General features: G+C 31.6%; 1 protein-coding gene across 1 annotated transcript in view; it reads right to left on the reverse strand.

Moving 5' to 3' along the window:
• The window catches only part of LOC148301098 (neuroligin-4, Y-linked-like), a gene marked incomplete at its 3' end in the record, with an annotated part of 64,028 nt that overhangs the window by 39,155 nt on the left and 6,775 nt on the right, over positions 1 to 18,098 (reverse strand). Inside the window, exon 2 of the mRNA XM_088273828.1 lies at positions 16,839 to 17,030. Within this exon, the coding sequence (XP_088129954.1) occupies positions 16,839 to 17,030 (192 nt within the window). The remainder of the gene's footprint in view (positions 1 to 16,838; positions 17,031 to 18,098) is intronic.

Raw genomic sequence — 18,098 nt, forward strand, 5'->3', positions numbered from 1 at the left:
ACTTTGTGTCGTAAGATAACCATAAATAATAGTTAAATAAATAAACAATAAATTACTTACTATTTTTAGACATCTCATCAGATGAAGAAGAATATGGAAATCTGGGCATTTACGGGGCTGACGACCGTCATAGGCTGGTTTAAGTGATCACTTTACACACGTGTAACATTCACCAATTCTACCCATTATTGACAACCACACTACTCAAATTCTTGGAAGTTCTATTATATGAACCAATTTAGAAACCTTGATCTTAAATCATTAGAACATCACTGGAGACATCTATTGGTGAGATGTAAAGAAGCTTTTTAAGTAAATGCCCAGATTTCCATATTCTTCTTCATCTTTGATGAGATGTCAAAAAAAATACGAAAATAACTCCTGTAATTGGAGATAATCCAGATTTTGTGAACAAGTATTTGGACCCACTCAAAATGTTGTAAATAAATTACTTATTTATTTTTTTTACAAAAATGTTAATAATATTAGTATATAACCACTCACCGAGATTTTTATGTCTACCGGTTTCAAGACGTACCCGACTCTTTGTAAGGACAATCACTATTACAGCATGCAAACAATATCGCCCTCTACTACCATAGCACCATTTACACATTTAAAACTACACAAAATGTTTAACACATGCGATTTTTGGTCGATCCGAAGACCAACATGCACTGCAGTTTTCACCACAGACATGCGTTACGAGCCGAGGTTAAACATGCACTAAGGTAACCGGTAGACATTAAAATCTCTGTGAGTGGTTATATACTAATAGTATTAACATTTTTGTAAAAAAATAAATAAGTAAAAATGACTTACCACAGTGTTAATGCTTTAAATATTTATAATATTGAGAATAAACAATAAATTCACTATCGTAGTCCTATAATATATTCTTCTTTCCCAAAACCGGATTAATTGAATTCAGATTATCACTAAAACGATTAATAAGAGAGTGATACATTTCTTTTCGTTTTTTGTACAAAATAAAAGATAAGAGAATGGCACAATCAGGTATGTCAAATACTTGAAAGCGGCCGGGTCAGGAGTCGTAATAATCGTCGGGTATAATATCTCATAAGGAGATGCATGAATGTAGAAGAGGCAAAGAAGGTTTCCAAAGACAGAGTGGTGTGGCGTTCGATTCTCTCTGCCTACCCCTGCGGGGAAGCGGCGTAATGGTTAGCTAGTTTTTTTTTTAAGATAAGAGAAGAGAATCGTTGGTAATTTTATAATAAATACTTCACTTGACCCTTTACCCTTTACCAAATGGTACAAAGGGTACCGTAAGGGAAAGACACAGTGTTATCTTGTCAATTAATTAAATGAATGCAAGGTTATCGAAAATGCAATTTACATTCTTGTGAAATATATGTGAACACAAGAGAGTACGTGAAAAACCTTAGCGTGAAGAACATAACTACTATGTGGTAAAGGAAATGTTAAAAGTAGGAAACCAAATAGGAGTTTTAATTTTTACCAGAAGATAAAAACATCTGTATGTTTTCGAAACTAGTCGTATACTGTTGATGTCGATGTTGTCTGACCAGTAAAAAAGAAAATCCGTTTTTCGAGGGACAAAAATGTAACTGAAAGTATGCGATATTTTTTAACTCCGTTAGTTTAGTTAACTCGAAAACCGACGTAAATTATCGCGTTACAACCTAAAATTTGTGTTTTTATTTGTTATATTTTTTGTGAAATGTAACTTACTTTACAACAGTTTCGTCTGTGTGGTCTAACATATTTCAGCCGATGTAAGGTAGCGTATTTCTAAAGCACACACGGGTCCGTAGCACTTCAAAGTTTAGAATGAAAAGAGCATTGAAAAATATCAGACAACTTTCAAGTATGTGAAATACTTCATGACATGGAGTTTCCCTCAGTCTTCCTCTGCTTGTGATAAAAATAAAGAATTCAAGCCTGAGATAACCACTATCGATAAAATAAGAAAGATGTGTTCTGATGATTCGGGCATGAATCGAATGTAAATGTTTGTCTGTGTATGTGTCCGTGTGTGTGTGTGTGTGAGTATGTGTGTGTGTGTGTGTTTCTTGTACATATGCTATTCAAACGTCGATATACAATTTAAATGAAGTATCGCCATTGATATATGGATTTATATCCAAACTAAAATGGTAGTTATACATTTAAAATAACAAATAAATACAGGTTATTCCCGGACTAATTACTACTTAAATATCTAGGATTGTATAGCAATGTAAGGACTTTCAATTCATTTAATCTTCGCAGTTGTTTGACAAAGCGAAACAATTGTCACGATTTTATTTATTTTTTTGTTTAAAAAAACACACATATATACAAATTAGTAGACTCGAATATATGTTTGATTTTGATTTTAAAAATATAAATTAATACATTTGCAATCGAAGTTTAACTAAGTGTGATAACTTTCAAAGCTTTTACTACAACATATGGGTGCGTTTTGGCCTTAAAGCTTTTAGAACTACGCGATCTCACTCACACCCGTTTGGTTTTTATTGTCCCCGCCTCGTTACCCATAGAGTAAAGCGTGATATTATTTATGTCTCTCCGTACCACACACTAGCACGCGTGAGTGTGAGGGGGATGTGTATGTTTTTGATCACCGGCGCGGCGCGGTACACTCGTACAGTAAAAAGTAAAAGCGTGCTCAAGTTTTTGGTAGAATTTGGGTCGAGCTTAATTCTCACCAAAAGTTGAAGAAAATACGGCTATTTAAAATTTATATCTGTTTAAAAATATGGTCGTGTGAAATGTGCTTTGAATGGCACGTTTGTCTTAATTTTGTGAATTGGTGATAAATATTCAAGTTTTTCTAGTTTTTTAGTGCTGTTAATCTTTTACATATTTCTTAATTTTGAGAATTGATGATATACATACTGAATTTTTTCAAGTTTATATTATTGTCAAACTTTTCCATATCTTATTTTTTTGAATTGATAATGTACACACTGATTTTTTCCTTGTTTTTTTCAATTGTTAAACTTTTACATATATCTCAATTTGGCGAATTGATGATATACTCGTATACTCAAGTTCTATTTTCAAACGTTTTCTGACTTAATATACTCTCCCAACTTTAAACAGAAAACCTGTTTAAACGAACTGGATCAAATATTTTTTTAAACGTTTTACAAAAAAAAAAACTTTTTGGATTTACGATTTTTCTATTTCTATTCGATTTGATTATGATGATAACTTTGTTTCTGTTACACCCAGAATTTGTGAACAAGATTTTCTCACACACACAGGCACACACATATAAATGTATATTTGGCATGAAATTACCTCTTCATGTGAAAAATGCAAAATCTGATGACTTTCGAGAAACGCCTGAATAATTACTATCTCTTATCATAACCCTTAGGGCGCTGGTCCACTACCCGGAATCCCGTGTAATTTTACCGTCCAGCACATTGTTTGCATGCTGTAATAGTGATTGTCCTGACGAAGAGACGGGTACGTCTCGAAACCGGTAGACATAAAAATCTCGGTGAGTGGTTACATACTAATATTATTAAAGATTTTTGTCATTTATTATGAAATGTTTAATTTAGTACTAACTAGGGGGTATAAATAGACACGTGTGGATCTATATAGGTATGCCTACCTTCACATTTGACACGGAAGATCTAATATTTTGCCAGTGGTGGCTCCGTGCCAAAACCAATTATGAACAGTACCGGTCAGAAATATATCAAGCGTATGCGCACAGTCGTGTGTAAGGCTTAGGTGGGAACATATTGCGATTTATACGGGTTACATAGGAGAGCGGATAATTTTATAATTAGAAGCTTGCCGTAACGACGACATATTGGCGTCGCAAATACTGAGATTTACGACAAATTGTGGAAAATATGCGAGCGTATTGACAGAAACACGTTCGAAATAACGTTTTGGCATTGAAAATATCGAAATATCACCACTAGCAGTACACTATGGAGTCCTAGTACCAACCAACACAACTTTGACCGCATTTGTTTACTAAATCATTTAACACCTCCTCTGCGATGGTGGGTCTGATCAGACCCACCATCGCGGAAAATTATTAATTACTTAATAGGTAATTTTTTTACGTCGTTTTCCTTCAGTGTAATCGTTCTTCAAACAATTACCTACAAATTGAGATATAAACAAAAATTATCGGACCAGATTCGAATGAGTTATTTAAAAAAAAAGAACAAATAAAAGATCAAAAATCATATTGAGTAAGGTCAGTTGTTCGCTATCAATGTGTTAGTGTGCCGTCTGCCGTGCCCTCGAACTCCCCAAAACAAAAGCAAACATTGTCAATCTTTGGCGATTGATTCTGTGTATTGTTTTTTTTACATTCGTTTTAAACTGATTTATTTGTTTACTTGTATGAAAAATACTAAGGATCACGTTTAAAAAAGTGTAATTATTACATAAGTTGTTAATATTTTCATAAATTGATTCGGCAGTTACTTTTTGGTAAAATCTAACCATTTTTAATTTAAGTTTTACTTAGAAAATACCACAAATAGTGGTAATATATAGTATATAATAGATTTATGTATATATACAACACCGACATACACAAAGTAATCACCTATTGCTATGTAGCTTTGAAAACTTCAAAACTTCACAATAAACTGTTTTATGTTTGAACAATTTCTAGTTTTTAAAAAAAAAATCTTTACGACACTTTACCACAATGAATGGCAGGAAAAAAATAAATATCTCATAACGAGATTGGACGACTTTTGGACAGTTCTAAAATTGAAAGAAAAGTGAGAAAGTAGTGTAGATGACAGTGATTTAGAATTCAAAAACCTTAGATACAGAATTTTAAAGTGAAACAGAAAACTTGGTTTTGTAAGAAATGTCAGTAAGTGATGAAGACATCGATTTTAACAAGAAAAGTAGCGATTGTCTTCTGATTTTTTGATAATAATTTACTTGTCAATATTAAAATTAAATTTGTTACCTATTATGTCTAACGAACTTGTATATAAAAATAATTTATACCCAAAAATTAGTTTTATTTAGTACCGTACAAAATTATATTCATAATTTCTAAGACCCGCAAATCTATGTAAGAAATGGCGAACATTAAATGAATATTTACACCATTTTGGGCAATTCTGTTTATATTTTTCAATGAAAAATTTACCATTTTCACTGTATTTAAAATAAATTTTAATTGCATTATGGACAAAAATTTATCTTGAATTATGAACTCAAGTCAAAATCCCAGAATCATTTTGTGGTTTTTGGAGCTAACCGCCACGTTTTATATTTGAAGATAACAAATAAAAGTTAAAAATTCTATCTTTTATGATGTTGACTTAAAATATAGTTAAAAAATTAAAAACACAAATTATTTGAATTCAGTAAAAATAAACATGTTTACAACCACTGCTTCATGCCGATCATGCCTCACGCGGATGCGACATGCTACGCGGTGGTAGTTAGCAGCTGCGCTCGGTCGAGTTCGCATGTAAAATGAAGCGCTTGGATAATTTAAATTCAAAACTATCAAAAACTTGAAAATTCTCATACTAAACTTATGACACATTATCCTATTGCTATGTAGCCTATTTTGATTAATATATAAAATATAAAAACCCGACAAAAAACGTCTAAAAGGCGATTTCTGTACTGGGTCAGATCAGACCCACCACCGCTGGGCGCGTTTTGTTTGAGGGCATCGCGCTTTAGGTGTTAATTATCATCTTTCCCCAATTCATTTAAAGAGCCCTTGAGGTATTATTTTACGAAAATGGCGCTATATAAATTATTCAAATTTATTATTTTCATAAACCCCAAGTATTTGACATAAATGATCGAGCCAAATTATCCTTGGTCTACTTCTGCGCCTTTTTCCGACTACATTTGCCACATAAATTTGTTTAACTGTTCTTTCCTCACTCTTTCGTTCCACATGCTTAAACCGTCTCCACTCACCTTTCTTTATTTTATCGATAATGCAATATCAGCCTTGCATTTTTTCCTTACATAACATTCGAACACCAATCATATGTCCATTTGCCGCGCATTTGTCTTAGAGATCGCATTTTAACTGCTTTCAGTCTACTTTTATACTTTTTTGTCAACTCTATGCTTTGCGTTCATAAATAATAATAACTATGCTTTGCGTTCATAAATAATAATAATAATAACAATGGTGCATAGGGCACTGTGTCTTATAAACGCAGTGTTATAATGATCGTTTTACACATGAAGGAAAGGTGATCAGCCCTCCGCTTCAGGTACCAGTCCATGGTAATATTGAATAAATATTACAGTGAAAAAATTACTTATATTTATTTTTACCCCCCTTGGGAATCGAACCCGGGACCTCCAGAACGGTAGCCGAGCGTGCTGACTATTACACTACGGAGGCGGACATTATTTATTATTACCAGCGTATAACATTCCCAAATGTCGAAAATGGTCGTAAATGCCCAGATTTAAAAAATAATTTGATAAAATAGAATCGTTTTTTTTTCTGAAAAAAGAAAACTATTTGATTACATATTTTAAAAACAACAACATTTTTAACATAAAAATATGATTTAAATTGAGGATCAGTTTTAAAGATCAGTTAAATTGTAATTTGTTTATGAAATTTTGTATGAAACAGCTTTTTAAAGCTCGCTTGTTTTTGACTGAAGACTTCTTGTAAACATTTTAATAAGAACCAATTTAGCTCGAAACTAAACATCTGAGTGCTCTCTAAATATTTGAGATATATTTTCGGTAAATATTTACAGCGCTAAAATTTCATCGAATGGAACGCTCATTTCTACACTAGGTACTAAAAAATATTTGTTTCCGGTAAATTTTTCTTCAGAATTAATTTAATTTGTGCTTTTTTCGACATCTCAACAAAGATGAAGAATAAAACGGAAGTCTGTGTATTGACAGGACTAATGACCAATTATAGGTTGGTTAATTGATCACTTTATGCACATGTAACATTCGCCATTCTATTCATGATTGACAACCACACTACTCATTTTTTGTAACTCATTTAAACATGTATTTCATAAATCTCATGTCGCTTCATATTTGATTTCGCTGCAGCATCTATGGTTAATTTGAGAGAGCTTTTAAGAAAACTTTTTGAGAAAGATTCATGCAATAATTTATGACATGGCTGAATGACACAACATATTTCAAATCTATCTACCTCCATAATCTTATTATCAGTATGTTTTTTATGCATATTTTCATTATTTGATGACATTACTTTAATAGAAAAACGATATTTTTACAGTGTAGTATTCAATGTTACTTTTACCAATCGAAGTATGGGCTTGATTTTGTTTCAAAGTTTGACCTTGCGGTTTTATATATGTTTTAATATAGTGTGTCATTGCTGATTTGTGTGTTTTATGAAACTTTTATGAAACTGAAACTTTGTTTTTAACTTCTTTTAAAAGTGGTTAAAATATAGTTACAGTTTTATTTATAAAGTTTTTGAAATGTTCCACAAAGTAACTGCAAAAAACATTTAAGAAATTTGTGTGTTTCACTGGGAAGTGTTTTCTTGTGAAAAGTATGAGAAATTCTTAAAATAGAAATTAAGATAAAAACTACGGATTAAGAGATACCAGAATTTTTTCTTAATAATTATATAAAAAAAACCTGTAATTTTTATTTTCAATTATTTGTTAAATACATATGTACATAAACATTAATTTAAAAAATTATTTGGGTACATAATTTCTATAAATATATTTTTTCCATAGAGTAAATAGTAAAACAGATGCTTTTTTTCTACTTAGACTTTTACATTTGAAAAAAATATAAGCTGAAAGCTTTTTTATATTCCTTCCGATGGAGTTGGAGTATTTGCCTTTTACGGGGCAAACCTGTGATCGTTGATGCCGAAATAATATTATAACACAGGATAGCTAAAGCGGACATCTCACTAGTCCAGCTTCAAAGCTACCCTTCAAACTTTCAAAAGAACGAGTTTAGGATTCGATTTCGACAAAGGGTTATATAGTGTCTAGGTGAAATTTTATTATGTTGGTCCATGATTTTTTAAAAGTTGAATGAACTTGTTTTGTTTATTTAAATACATCGTTCACTCCTTTCAACAACGTCAAATATCGAAAATCGACAATTTTCAGTTGTGCATGTTGTGCAATGCCCAGAAAATGTACTATATCCCAGACAAAGCGGTACATTTTTACTTATTAACGAGCTACAGGGCAGAAAGTGATGTTTTTGCATTTTGAAGAAAAGGTATTGTTTAATTACTGTTTTAAATAAACTAAATATTGTTCAAATGGAGAAAAAACCTTCAGGTTTTACCTAAAAAGATCTGTTGCGCAGTAAAAAGTTCAATAATATGCTTGATATTTATTTTTAATACATTTTATTTTATTATTTAACTTTAAAAACGATCTCCTAAAAAATCAGTTTTTGATATATGACGTTTTTGAAAGGAGCGAGCGATATACGAGGAGATTTGTGTATGCAAACACACTATTGTGTGCATGTGTGTGTATTTTGCTAGCATAGACTCTAAGCTCTAAGCCTTAGAGTTTAACTAATTAACTAACTAACAATCACGTTGCTTCCCCGAAGGAGTAGGCAGAGAGTGTAGAACGGCACACCAATCTTTGGACACAATATTTTGCCTCTTCCACATTCATACAAACACGCCGAATATTCCGACTTCTGACCTGACCTCTTTCAAGTATTTGAAATACTTGATCAAACCAAGTTTAGAACATCGTGATACAATATTAGTAACGAGACACTTAGGGATATAAACATTATTATATCTGCCTCAGTAGTGTAGTGGTTCGAGCGTTTGGCTACCATGCAGGAGGTCCCGGGCTCAATTCTCAGAAGGATCAAAATAAATATGTATGATTTTTCACTTCTCTTCCGAAACTAGTCGTTATAATAAAATAAACTCAAGTGTTTTTCTTTTACAATTTTAATACCGCGTTGATGCCACGTCGTGCCCTATGCACTATCTGTTGCCGAAAACATAACTTGTATTGAAAAATATACTTTAAAAAAATATTTAATGTCACTTGGTCAATAAAGTTTTTTTTAGAATTGGTATAATAAGAAATTTGGAAAAAAATGGTATTTACTAGTAGAAGTTTAATTTTAAAAAATGGATTGATTTTATCATAAACAGACTGCCGAATTAATTCTTGGTATAATTTAACGTACTTCCCTTTTTTTATTTTATATTAAATCCTTTTATACCCTTTAGTGTAAAGTGCGACATATTGAAGCATTTTTTCTATTATTGTTAATTTTATGAGAAAATTAATCTAACAAAAAAAAAGTCAAGGATGTTTTAAAATTGCAAAAAAACATTAAAATATAACGATATTTAGTTTTTAGATTTAGACCCTACTAAAACCACTCTATCCTAGTAACATGTATGATATTGTATGATAATATGTAGATATACTATAACAGATATTAAGCTGTTATAAGGACAGCTTTCTGGATGATAAAACAAACATTTTTCCATCGGGGGTTATTCCTCTGGGAAATCTTTTTATTTCAGCCTTCTACTAGACACGAGAGGAAATTGAGTTTTGTAAGATAATATATTACCCGTATTTACACTATAAATATTTCACAACAGCAATTATAAAGTTTTTTTTTTCCTTTTTGAGCAAGCTTCTTGTATCCTGAAAAAATAATTTATTGCCTATGCAATACATACATAAATACACACATACACACACACACATTTTTTGGGAGCTACTTCTTCGGTGACATCAATGGTTGAATTAAGTAAGTTTTTAAGATTTTAAAACTTTCATGAACCAACTTTCTAAATTCTACCTAATTATATTGTTTTATCTTTGTTGCGATATCAATGAAATTTTTGACATAAATAATTCCAAAGTAGAGTAAATTTATGATAAATATTTATTTCATTTAACTTAAAAGTAAGTAAAAACTAATATAAATAACATAAAGATTGTCAAAATAATAATAAAAATAATAATAGTTTATTTTATATCTGTAGCTCTCAAAACAAGTCGTAAGGATGTAATACTCAAGTGGTAAGGAACAATTTTTATTTATTTATAATTTACCAAAAACAAATATTAAAAAAAGAGAAAATATTTAAATAAAAACTATGAAAGAAAAAAATGTTTATTGCTTTGGCGTTTAATTTGTAGAACTCCATTTTAATTAATTAAATCAAACACAGATTTTTTAAATCTACTTAGTGGTTTTGAATTGTTAAGTAAAACCATATAAAAATCAATATTGTGTCAAATGTTTTGCCTAGTTATGCCATTTAAAAACGAATGTGAAGATTAAATGGACTGACGGTTCTTATATAATAGCTGTACAATTCTAGGTACTTAAGTAATAGTTTTAACATGTTCAGTAATAATTTGCGGGAGACAATAATAGTTAATGGGGCCATGTGGGTACTTGTACTTATATTCATAGTAGACTCAAAAAATCTGTGTTTAATTTAACATTTATTCCATAAGAAAAAAAAAATGTTTTATTATATAAGCCTTGTGCGTTGAGTCATATTCGCAAAGTGGGCATATATTTTTAATGCAGGTTTCCGTAAGTAAATGCCAGGCTGGAGATAAATTACCGCTGTGTTGTGGTCGTGTGCCAAATTTCGGTAAAGAACTACATCCGCGTAGGAGGGGTAATGAAAAATTACTTTACCCTTAAAACATTACACAACTAACCCTTACATTAAACTGCTAAGCGCCAAATACTATGTGTTATTAATTGTGGCATATTAAGAGGGTGTGCGTAAGTTCAACAAAACTGGTTTGTTATCTGGTTAAGTGCAAATAGGCATATCAAACAAAATCACTTTGAAATTTACGCCAAAAAGTTTACGTTAGAGAAACGAAAAGTTGACTTTTTTTTTAATTGAAAAGATTAGGAAGAGATCTTTACGGTGGTATGGACATGTGGAACGAATGGATAACGAGAGAATGACTAAAAAAATATATGTGGTGAATGTGAGCAGGAAAACAGAACGAGAATGACCGAAAAAGACTTGGCACGATCAGATCAATCAGAACCAAAAATCTGGTAGTGTCGAAAGTCTGCATAATCGAAGGGCGTGTATGACTAAATGTATGAATGTGAAGGAGGCGAGGAGTGTATGTCAGGACAGAAGAGTGTGATATTCCATCCTTTCTGCCTACCCCTGCGGAGAAACGGCGTGATGGTAGTAGTAATAGTAGTAGTAGTAGTATGTTCAAGTGTTGAAGAGATATTTTTAATATATATCACATTCTGAGTGCGACTAAATTTTTGTTGACAAATCTGGATTTTTCTGTTTATGAGTCATTTTATATTGACATCTCAACAAAGATGAAGAGTAGCTCAACATATATAATTGGAGTATTTTGGTATATTGTATAAAGTTATCACTTAAACCAGCTTATGACAGGTGGCTGGCTCTGTAAATATCCAGACTTTTTTTTCTTTATCTTTGAGGAGATTTCGATGTGATTTTTTTCATTGAGGATTGAAATATAATATTGCTTCAAGTCTTAATCACATTGTCTCTAATATTAATCGATCTTTATCCTGCCTCTATCCTAACTTATATTCTATCTAAATGTCGGGGTTAATTCTCCTCACCCTCAGGTCTTTCTAGGTCACCTAGGCCATGTAATCGAATCATGTTTTCTTTCTGCAGCATCTTTGAATTCCTTGGTTTTCCTCTAAATGATTAGTATCGTCTTTAGCATTATTCGATGAGTATTGTAATAACACTTTTTCTCAAGTATCAATAAATTAGAATTAAAATATCACTTTGTTTCAAAACTCAATCAATGAAAATTACAATATCACTTTGTCTGCAGTCTTAATCAATGAAAATTTTAATATCACTTGCGTCCATGAAATTTTATTTGTTTTACTTTATTTGATCGCCAGTAATTTCTGAACGAACTTGACCGCTCATAAATTTAGCGATGTATATTGCTGTGTATTCGGGATAAAATTTATTTCAGCACATAGATATTTCAGGCTTTGTGTTTCTGCATACGCATGAAAACAGTTATTTAACACTATTTCATTATGAAGTCACGTGGCGAGACGAATCTGACGTTCGTTTCACCTACATTATGCCAGGGAGTTATGGGGACTGTTGGATAAAAATCCCAAATGTAAAAAATTCCGAATCCCGATCCGGAAACGGATGTAATACGGGAAGCCATGTTTATTAATGGTGGCCATGATTTCCCCACTTCCGCCGTGAGTTTTCCGAAAATTCAGGTACCTTTATTGAATTTTCGTCTCAGGGACTTAACTCTTTTTTTGAAAGGTGGGCGAACACCCAAAATGGCGTCGGCATAAGCTCTGTTAAAAAAGGGTTTTTCTGCAAGTTATTTTTTTCTAATTTAAATGTTTTTTTATATGGTAAAGTAGAAAAAAACAAGATATGTGTATTACTGATAGAAACCAGAGCAAATACAGCGAGAGCCTAATCTCTTCTAAAAACTTCAAATCAGGACAAGAAAAACTTAAAAAAACCTTTAAAAATATGATCGTTAATTTTTATCAAAACTTATAAGCCGATCAGTTGTATTCGTTATCTTTATTAAGAGGTCTTTATAAATAACTCCTAAAAGGAGAGTAGCGATTTTTCCCCCCATTTACCATGTTTTCATTTCACTTTGTTTTACGGTTATTCATGATAAAGGCTCTCGTTGTCTTGGCGATAATATATTTAAACGCAAGCTTTTACCTTTTCGTCAACTCGATTCTGTTACATTTTGCGTTCTTAGCATAAGCGTTTAGTTTTATTCTAAGCAAACAAAGACAAACGAAGCGCGACGGAGTATAGAAAGCAAACGGAACATGGCTGTTCCAGGAACAAAGTGAAAAGACGTCCTGATAATAATGCAGTTTGTTGATATTATTCTGTTATCTCAAACAAGTGAGTTATTTCCTGTTTTCTGCTTTTGCTATAGACGCTGCGAATTGTGAAATAGATTACATTTGGGTTTGAATATACGTTTGCTTCCGGATGGTAACTATATATTATGTAATTAATTCAATAAAAAATGGAAACGTTTTGAAAACTTTCATCACACATTTATTTTAACATTTTACAGTCAATCACGGATAGAATGGTAAATGTTTCACTACTGTTAAATGATCACTTAACCAATACTTCAATTTTATACTACTATTGTGAGCCTAAGCGGATCGATATCAAAAATCATTATCAAATTGTGGTGGAGTGAGTTCAAACCCAGAAACTGTAACTCAAGAGTACGTGACAATAACCACAGCACCATAACCCGACACATTGGAATAATATTGTTGATTTTGAAATTATTAAAGAAAACACTTGTTTTTACTTTAATAATTTCAACATGTCTTACCACAAAGAAAATGCCAAAACAATAAATAAAATATTGTAGATTTTTTTTCAGTGTGCATTTTTCTCAAAAGTCTCTTTGGATTCTGACTTACTTTTTAAATTAATTTTGCAAAGCATACGTGAATTTGCAATTATTCTTTTGTTTCATAATACATGCATTAAATTTATTTGAGCGGCAACTACATACTGAAGTTTTTTCATAAAGAAATGAAAACACATCAGAAAACTTGTTTGAAGTCCGTAGTTTTTCAATGGAAAATGGACCGAATTAGCACAAGATTAAGCAATTCTTTGAAGAAGAGCGGAAGCGTCATTTCAGAGATATATTACGTAAATACAATTTTTAATACTTATTATTTCTCATGCATATACAAATTAAGTGAATGACGTGTTTAAAATAAAAAGTGGGATGCAAATATACACGATATTTTTTTTAATTTTCCTTCACAGTGAGATTGAAAATAATTAATCAAATGTAAGATTTGTGGCTTGGTTGAGTGAATGTATGACCGTAAAGAAATTCAATGTTTTTTATTCAGAAAACTTATTTATTTTTCAGGTTTCTTTTTAACAGTAATTAATAACAAATAAGTACAATAAAAATTTGGTAAAAATAATATTTTTTAAATATGTGTTTTTTCACAATTTAAAATACTACGAATGATGCTTTAGTGTAAATGGTGTTATATTTTTCATTTAGATCAAACATATCCCATGATATTGAAGATGCGTCTTAAAAACGGTCAATTCACATGATTAATGGTCCATTCAAGCAGATGACATAAAATATTTAAAAAGTTTCACAAATATTAGTCATATTCAGATATTTGTATTGATAACTCAACATAGGCGAAGAAGTTTTCCATTTTTTATTCTGTCATAAATATATCAATTTTTCTACTCATTCCTACAAAGAATCGCATTTCACAGTAGTTTTCAACGTTTTTTATCAATGCCGTGTTTTCTTCAACATATCAATAAAAAAAGGAATTAATGTATCATATAATTTCTTATGAAGCGAATCTACTATTGTATTTGTTATTAAAAAATGGCATACTCTTAAAGTATGACAATATGAACATAACATTTGGAGACTTTCCATAAAATGATGTAAAAAGGTGTCACCGGTAGAAATTAACACTTGTCAAAGATGTACGATTACTCCCAAAAAATATGACGTAATATTTATTATACGATGAAAAGTTTATAATATATACGAATTTAAGGAATGTATACTTTAAATTGAAATGATTTGTTATATTTGGCGCAGGGCCAAAAAATGTATCGAATATTTGGAAAACGTAGCGAAGGCAAAACTTTTTGCTCGCACAACTCTACTAGAACTAACAAACATTATGGTTAATTTACCTTGTTATAAATACATAACTTTGTACGGGCTTATTCCAGATTATGTTTTGAAAACCAAACGAATGCCGGAATGCTATCTCTACTTCTATCAAAATGTTTTGTTTTTTGTCGGTCTGCTGAAACACCAATTAAACTTTGGAAGTGATTTACAATAGCTTATGCACCTTTTCATGGGATTTTTTTATTAAATAAAAATGTAGGTAAGTTATTTTCAGAAAAAATATTATTCTGATTATTTAATTATGACGTACATACATTTACTAGATTTATATTATCCACTGACACTTCGTGATGGAATTGCATTTTTAATATATTATTAGATTAAAACCAATATTTTTAGCTTTTCCACTTTATTTTTATTTGACCAGCGACCGGGTTTCGTCATTACCGACATCATCAGAATGGTATACATATTTACATTTCTAAAGCAATATGTTTTTGCACCGTTCTTCACTGCCCTTGCTTTTCGAATAAAATATTTATCATATTTTTTCTCCTTCTAACCGTTATCCACCTCCAACGGTGCATAGGGCACTGCATAGTATTTATGTAGTGTTATCTTAGTCGTTACTTACATGAATACAAGATGATCAATCCTACGCTTCAGGGACTAGACCAGGGTAATATTTTTTTGTTAAAGATAAAAAATTATGTTTTTATTATTTTCATAAATATTTTCATTTCATACTATTTATGTGAGCCTAAGTGGCTTATTATTAGAAATAGTTATCTAGTTGCGATAGAGGGGTTCGAATCGATAAACTGTGACTTAAGAGTCCGTGACACTTACCACGGGACCACAACCCGACACGTAAAAAAATATAAGAGTGTTAAATCACTCATATTTATTTTCACCCCCCCTGGGAATCGAATCTGAAACATGCAGCACGGTAGCTAAACTTGCTAACCACCACAGAGGCAGACCAAAATATACACATCGAAAAAAATACTAAAAATAAAACGATACAATAATTTACAAGATACATTTGTAACCAGTTGTTTTATGATAAACGGATAATTGTTTTGTTCTGTCTTCTTGCATCTTATTTTGATTTATTACGGCTTGCCTTCTGGCAGGTAAACATTATTTATTCCTACAAGGGATGAGAACAGCGAGCGAAGAGCACAGGGGTGGGTGTAAAACACTAAAGAAATAAATATAAGATATGAAATTCTGCATTTGAATATCGCAGAATTACGATGTTGTAGCATCTAGAAAATTGAAAATGAGCGCGAAAGAGAAAAATGCTAATAATTTACGAGAAAGGTATCGAAGGAGGTGAAAAGTAAAATATGTGCATTGGTTTGAGAAAGCTTTAATTTAGTAAAGATGCGTGCGCGGCTTCATACTGTTTTTGGGCGATTCCATTCGTAGTTGTCATTTGGAGTTGACAAAAATAACATTTAGGAGTTTTTAAATCATATTTTCATACATCATTTCCGTACATCATATTTTCATATGGTGTATGGAGTGCGTGGAAGTGCTTAAATGCTTTTGATAAGGGAAGGGTAATTAATTATGAGTATTTCAATGTTTTAGAATTTAGTACATAAACCCTGATGATGACAAGGTTCTTATCGAAACCGGTTGGATAAAGTGTACCAATAAAAAAGTGGTTAAAACAAAGTTGTTTAATTTTATAAAGTTTGGTAAAGACCATTTTATGTAAGATTGTAAACTAAGAAATATTTGTACTTCAATTGACTCTATATAGTACATACTTCGATGCCAATCGTCATATAACTTTTTTTCAAACCCTTATCCACACCCAAATGATGCATAACGCACTGCATCATATAAACGCAGTATTATCTTGATCGTTAACACATGAAGGAAAGGTGATTAATCCTTTGCTTCAGGTAACAATCCAGGGTAATACTAAATAAATATTGGAGTGAAAAAATCACTTATACTTATTTGACCTCCTCCTGGGAATGTAACCCGGTACCTCCAGAACGGTAGCTAAGCGTGCTGACCATTACACTATGGAGGCGGAAATCGTCAGATAACGGAGTTAAAATTGAATAATTTATGAGGAATGTGTGGCTAAGTAAGATATTAAAGAACAAATTTTAAGATAGTATTTAAATGGTTATCAAAATTATTTTATCAACTCACCACTTGAAGGCACATACACGTTCAGATATAAGCAGTCTTCTGATTGGTTTTTCAGGAACGGCATCAGTCTTTTGAGGTAGTTGTACCTTCCTGCAGATAAGAAGGATTCCTTTTTGAGGTCTGGTAAGGTCTGAGGACACACAGGAGCAAAGCTCGTGGCTAGTTTTAGCCCGGACCACTGTGTAGCTGATCCTGAAAAAATCAAATAAAGTTCTCTTAAATTCTTAAAAAAAAAACACAAATGGAGGGAGGGAGGGATGACGTTTTCGGACATGACTCTCAATAAATCGACAATTATTATTCAAAATCATTTCTGATAAGTTCTGCAGTAATAATATAGTATGTGTAACACTTTTGTTTTGATAATAAAAGTGAAACTGTATTTTGTACCTCTATTAAAAGCAGTGTTTCATTTGTGTTATGGTATTCAAACCCTTATCCACACCCCAATGGTGCATAGGGCACTGCATTATATAAACACAGTATTATCTTGATCGTTAACACACGAAGGAAAGGTGATCAGCCCTCCGCTTTAGGTACCAGTCCAGGGTAATATTGAGTAAATATTAGAGTGAAAAAATCACTTATAATTATTTGACCCCCCCTGGGAATCGAACCCGGGACCTCCAGAATGGTAGCCGACCGTGCTGACCATTACACTACGGAGGCGGACAATACATATACCATAGTATACCATAAAACCAAGTATTATAAGTGGTTTTAAACGTAATAAACAATGAATGATAAAGATATTATTCATGTGATATTGATTTAATAGTGTGCATTTTAAAATACAAGATAAAAAATAAAATATTGTATATTTATGTTCATAATATTTTGAGTGTGTCAAAATCTTTGTTCACAATTGAAGGCTCTATTACAGTAGTTCCACTAAGAAGTTATTAATATCAATTTTTTACTGACGTCTCAAAATAGATGCAGAATAATTTGGAAGAATGGGAATTTACATGGCTTACGATCTGCCAAAGGTTAGTTTAACTTTTAAGTGTAGGCAAATGTCAAGTTTTGGAATAACTATTTCATCACCAAGTCAAATGAAGACCGGATGATGGAATGATTAGTACGAAACTGGTAGTCTTGAATTTTAAGTGGTATTTAACAATGTAAACGATGAATGATAAAGAGAGTGTTCTATTACCATACCAAAAAGTTAACAATCCTTTTAACGTACAAAATAATGTTTATTATTCTGCCTAAGTCTGTATTACGATCTTAATAGACTTTCTCATGTATTTTTTT

Source organism: Brachycentrus maculatus, unplaced genomic scaffold (genome assembly GCF_059751285.1).
Source record: "Brachycentrus maculatus isolate JH-2025_06_01 unplaced genomic scaffold, ASM5975128v1 h1tg000610l, whole genome shotgun sequence".
Lineage (NCBI taxonomy): Eukaryota > Metazoa > Arthropoda > Insecta > Trichoptera > Brachycentridae > Brachycentrus > Brachycentrus maculatus.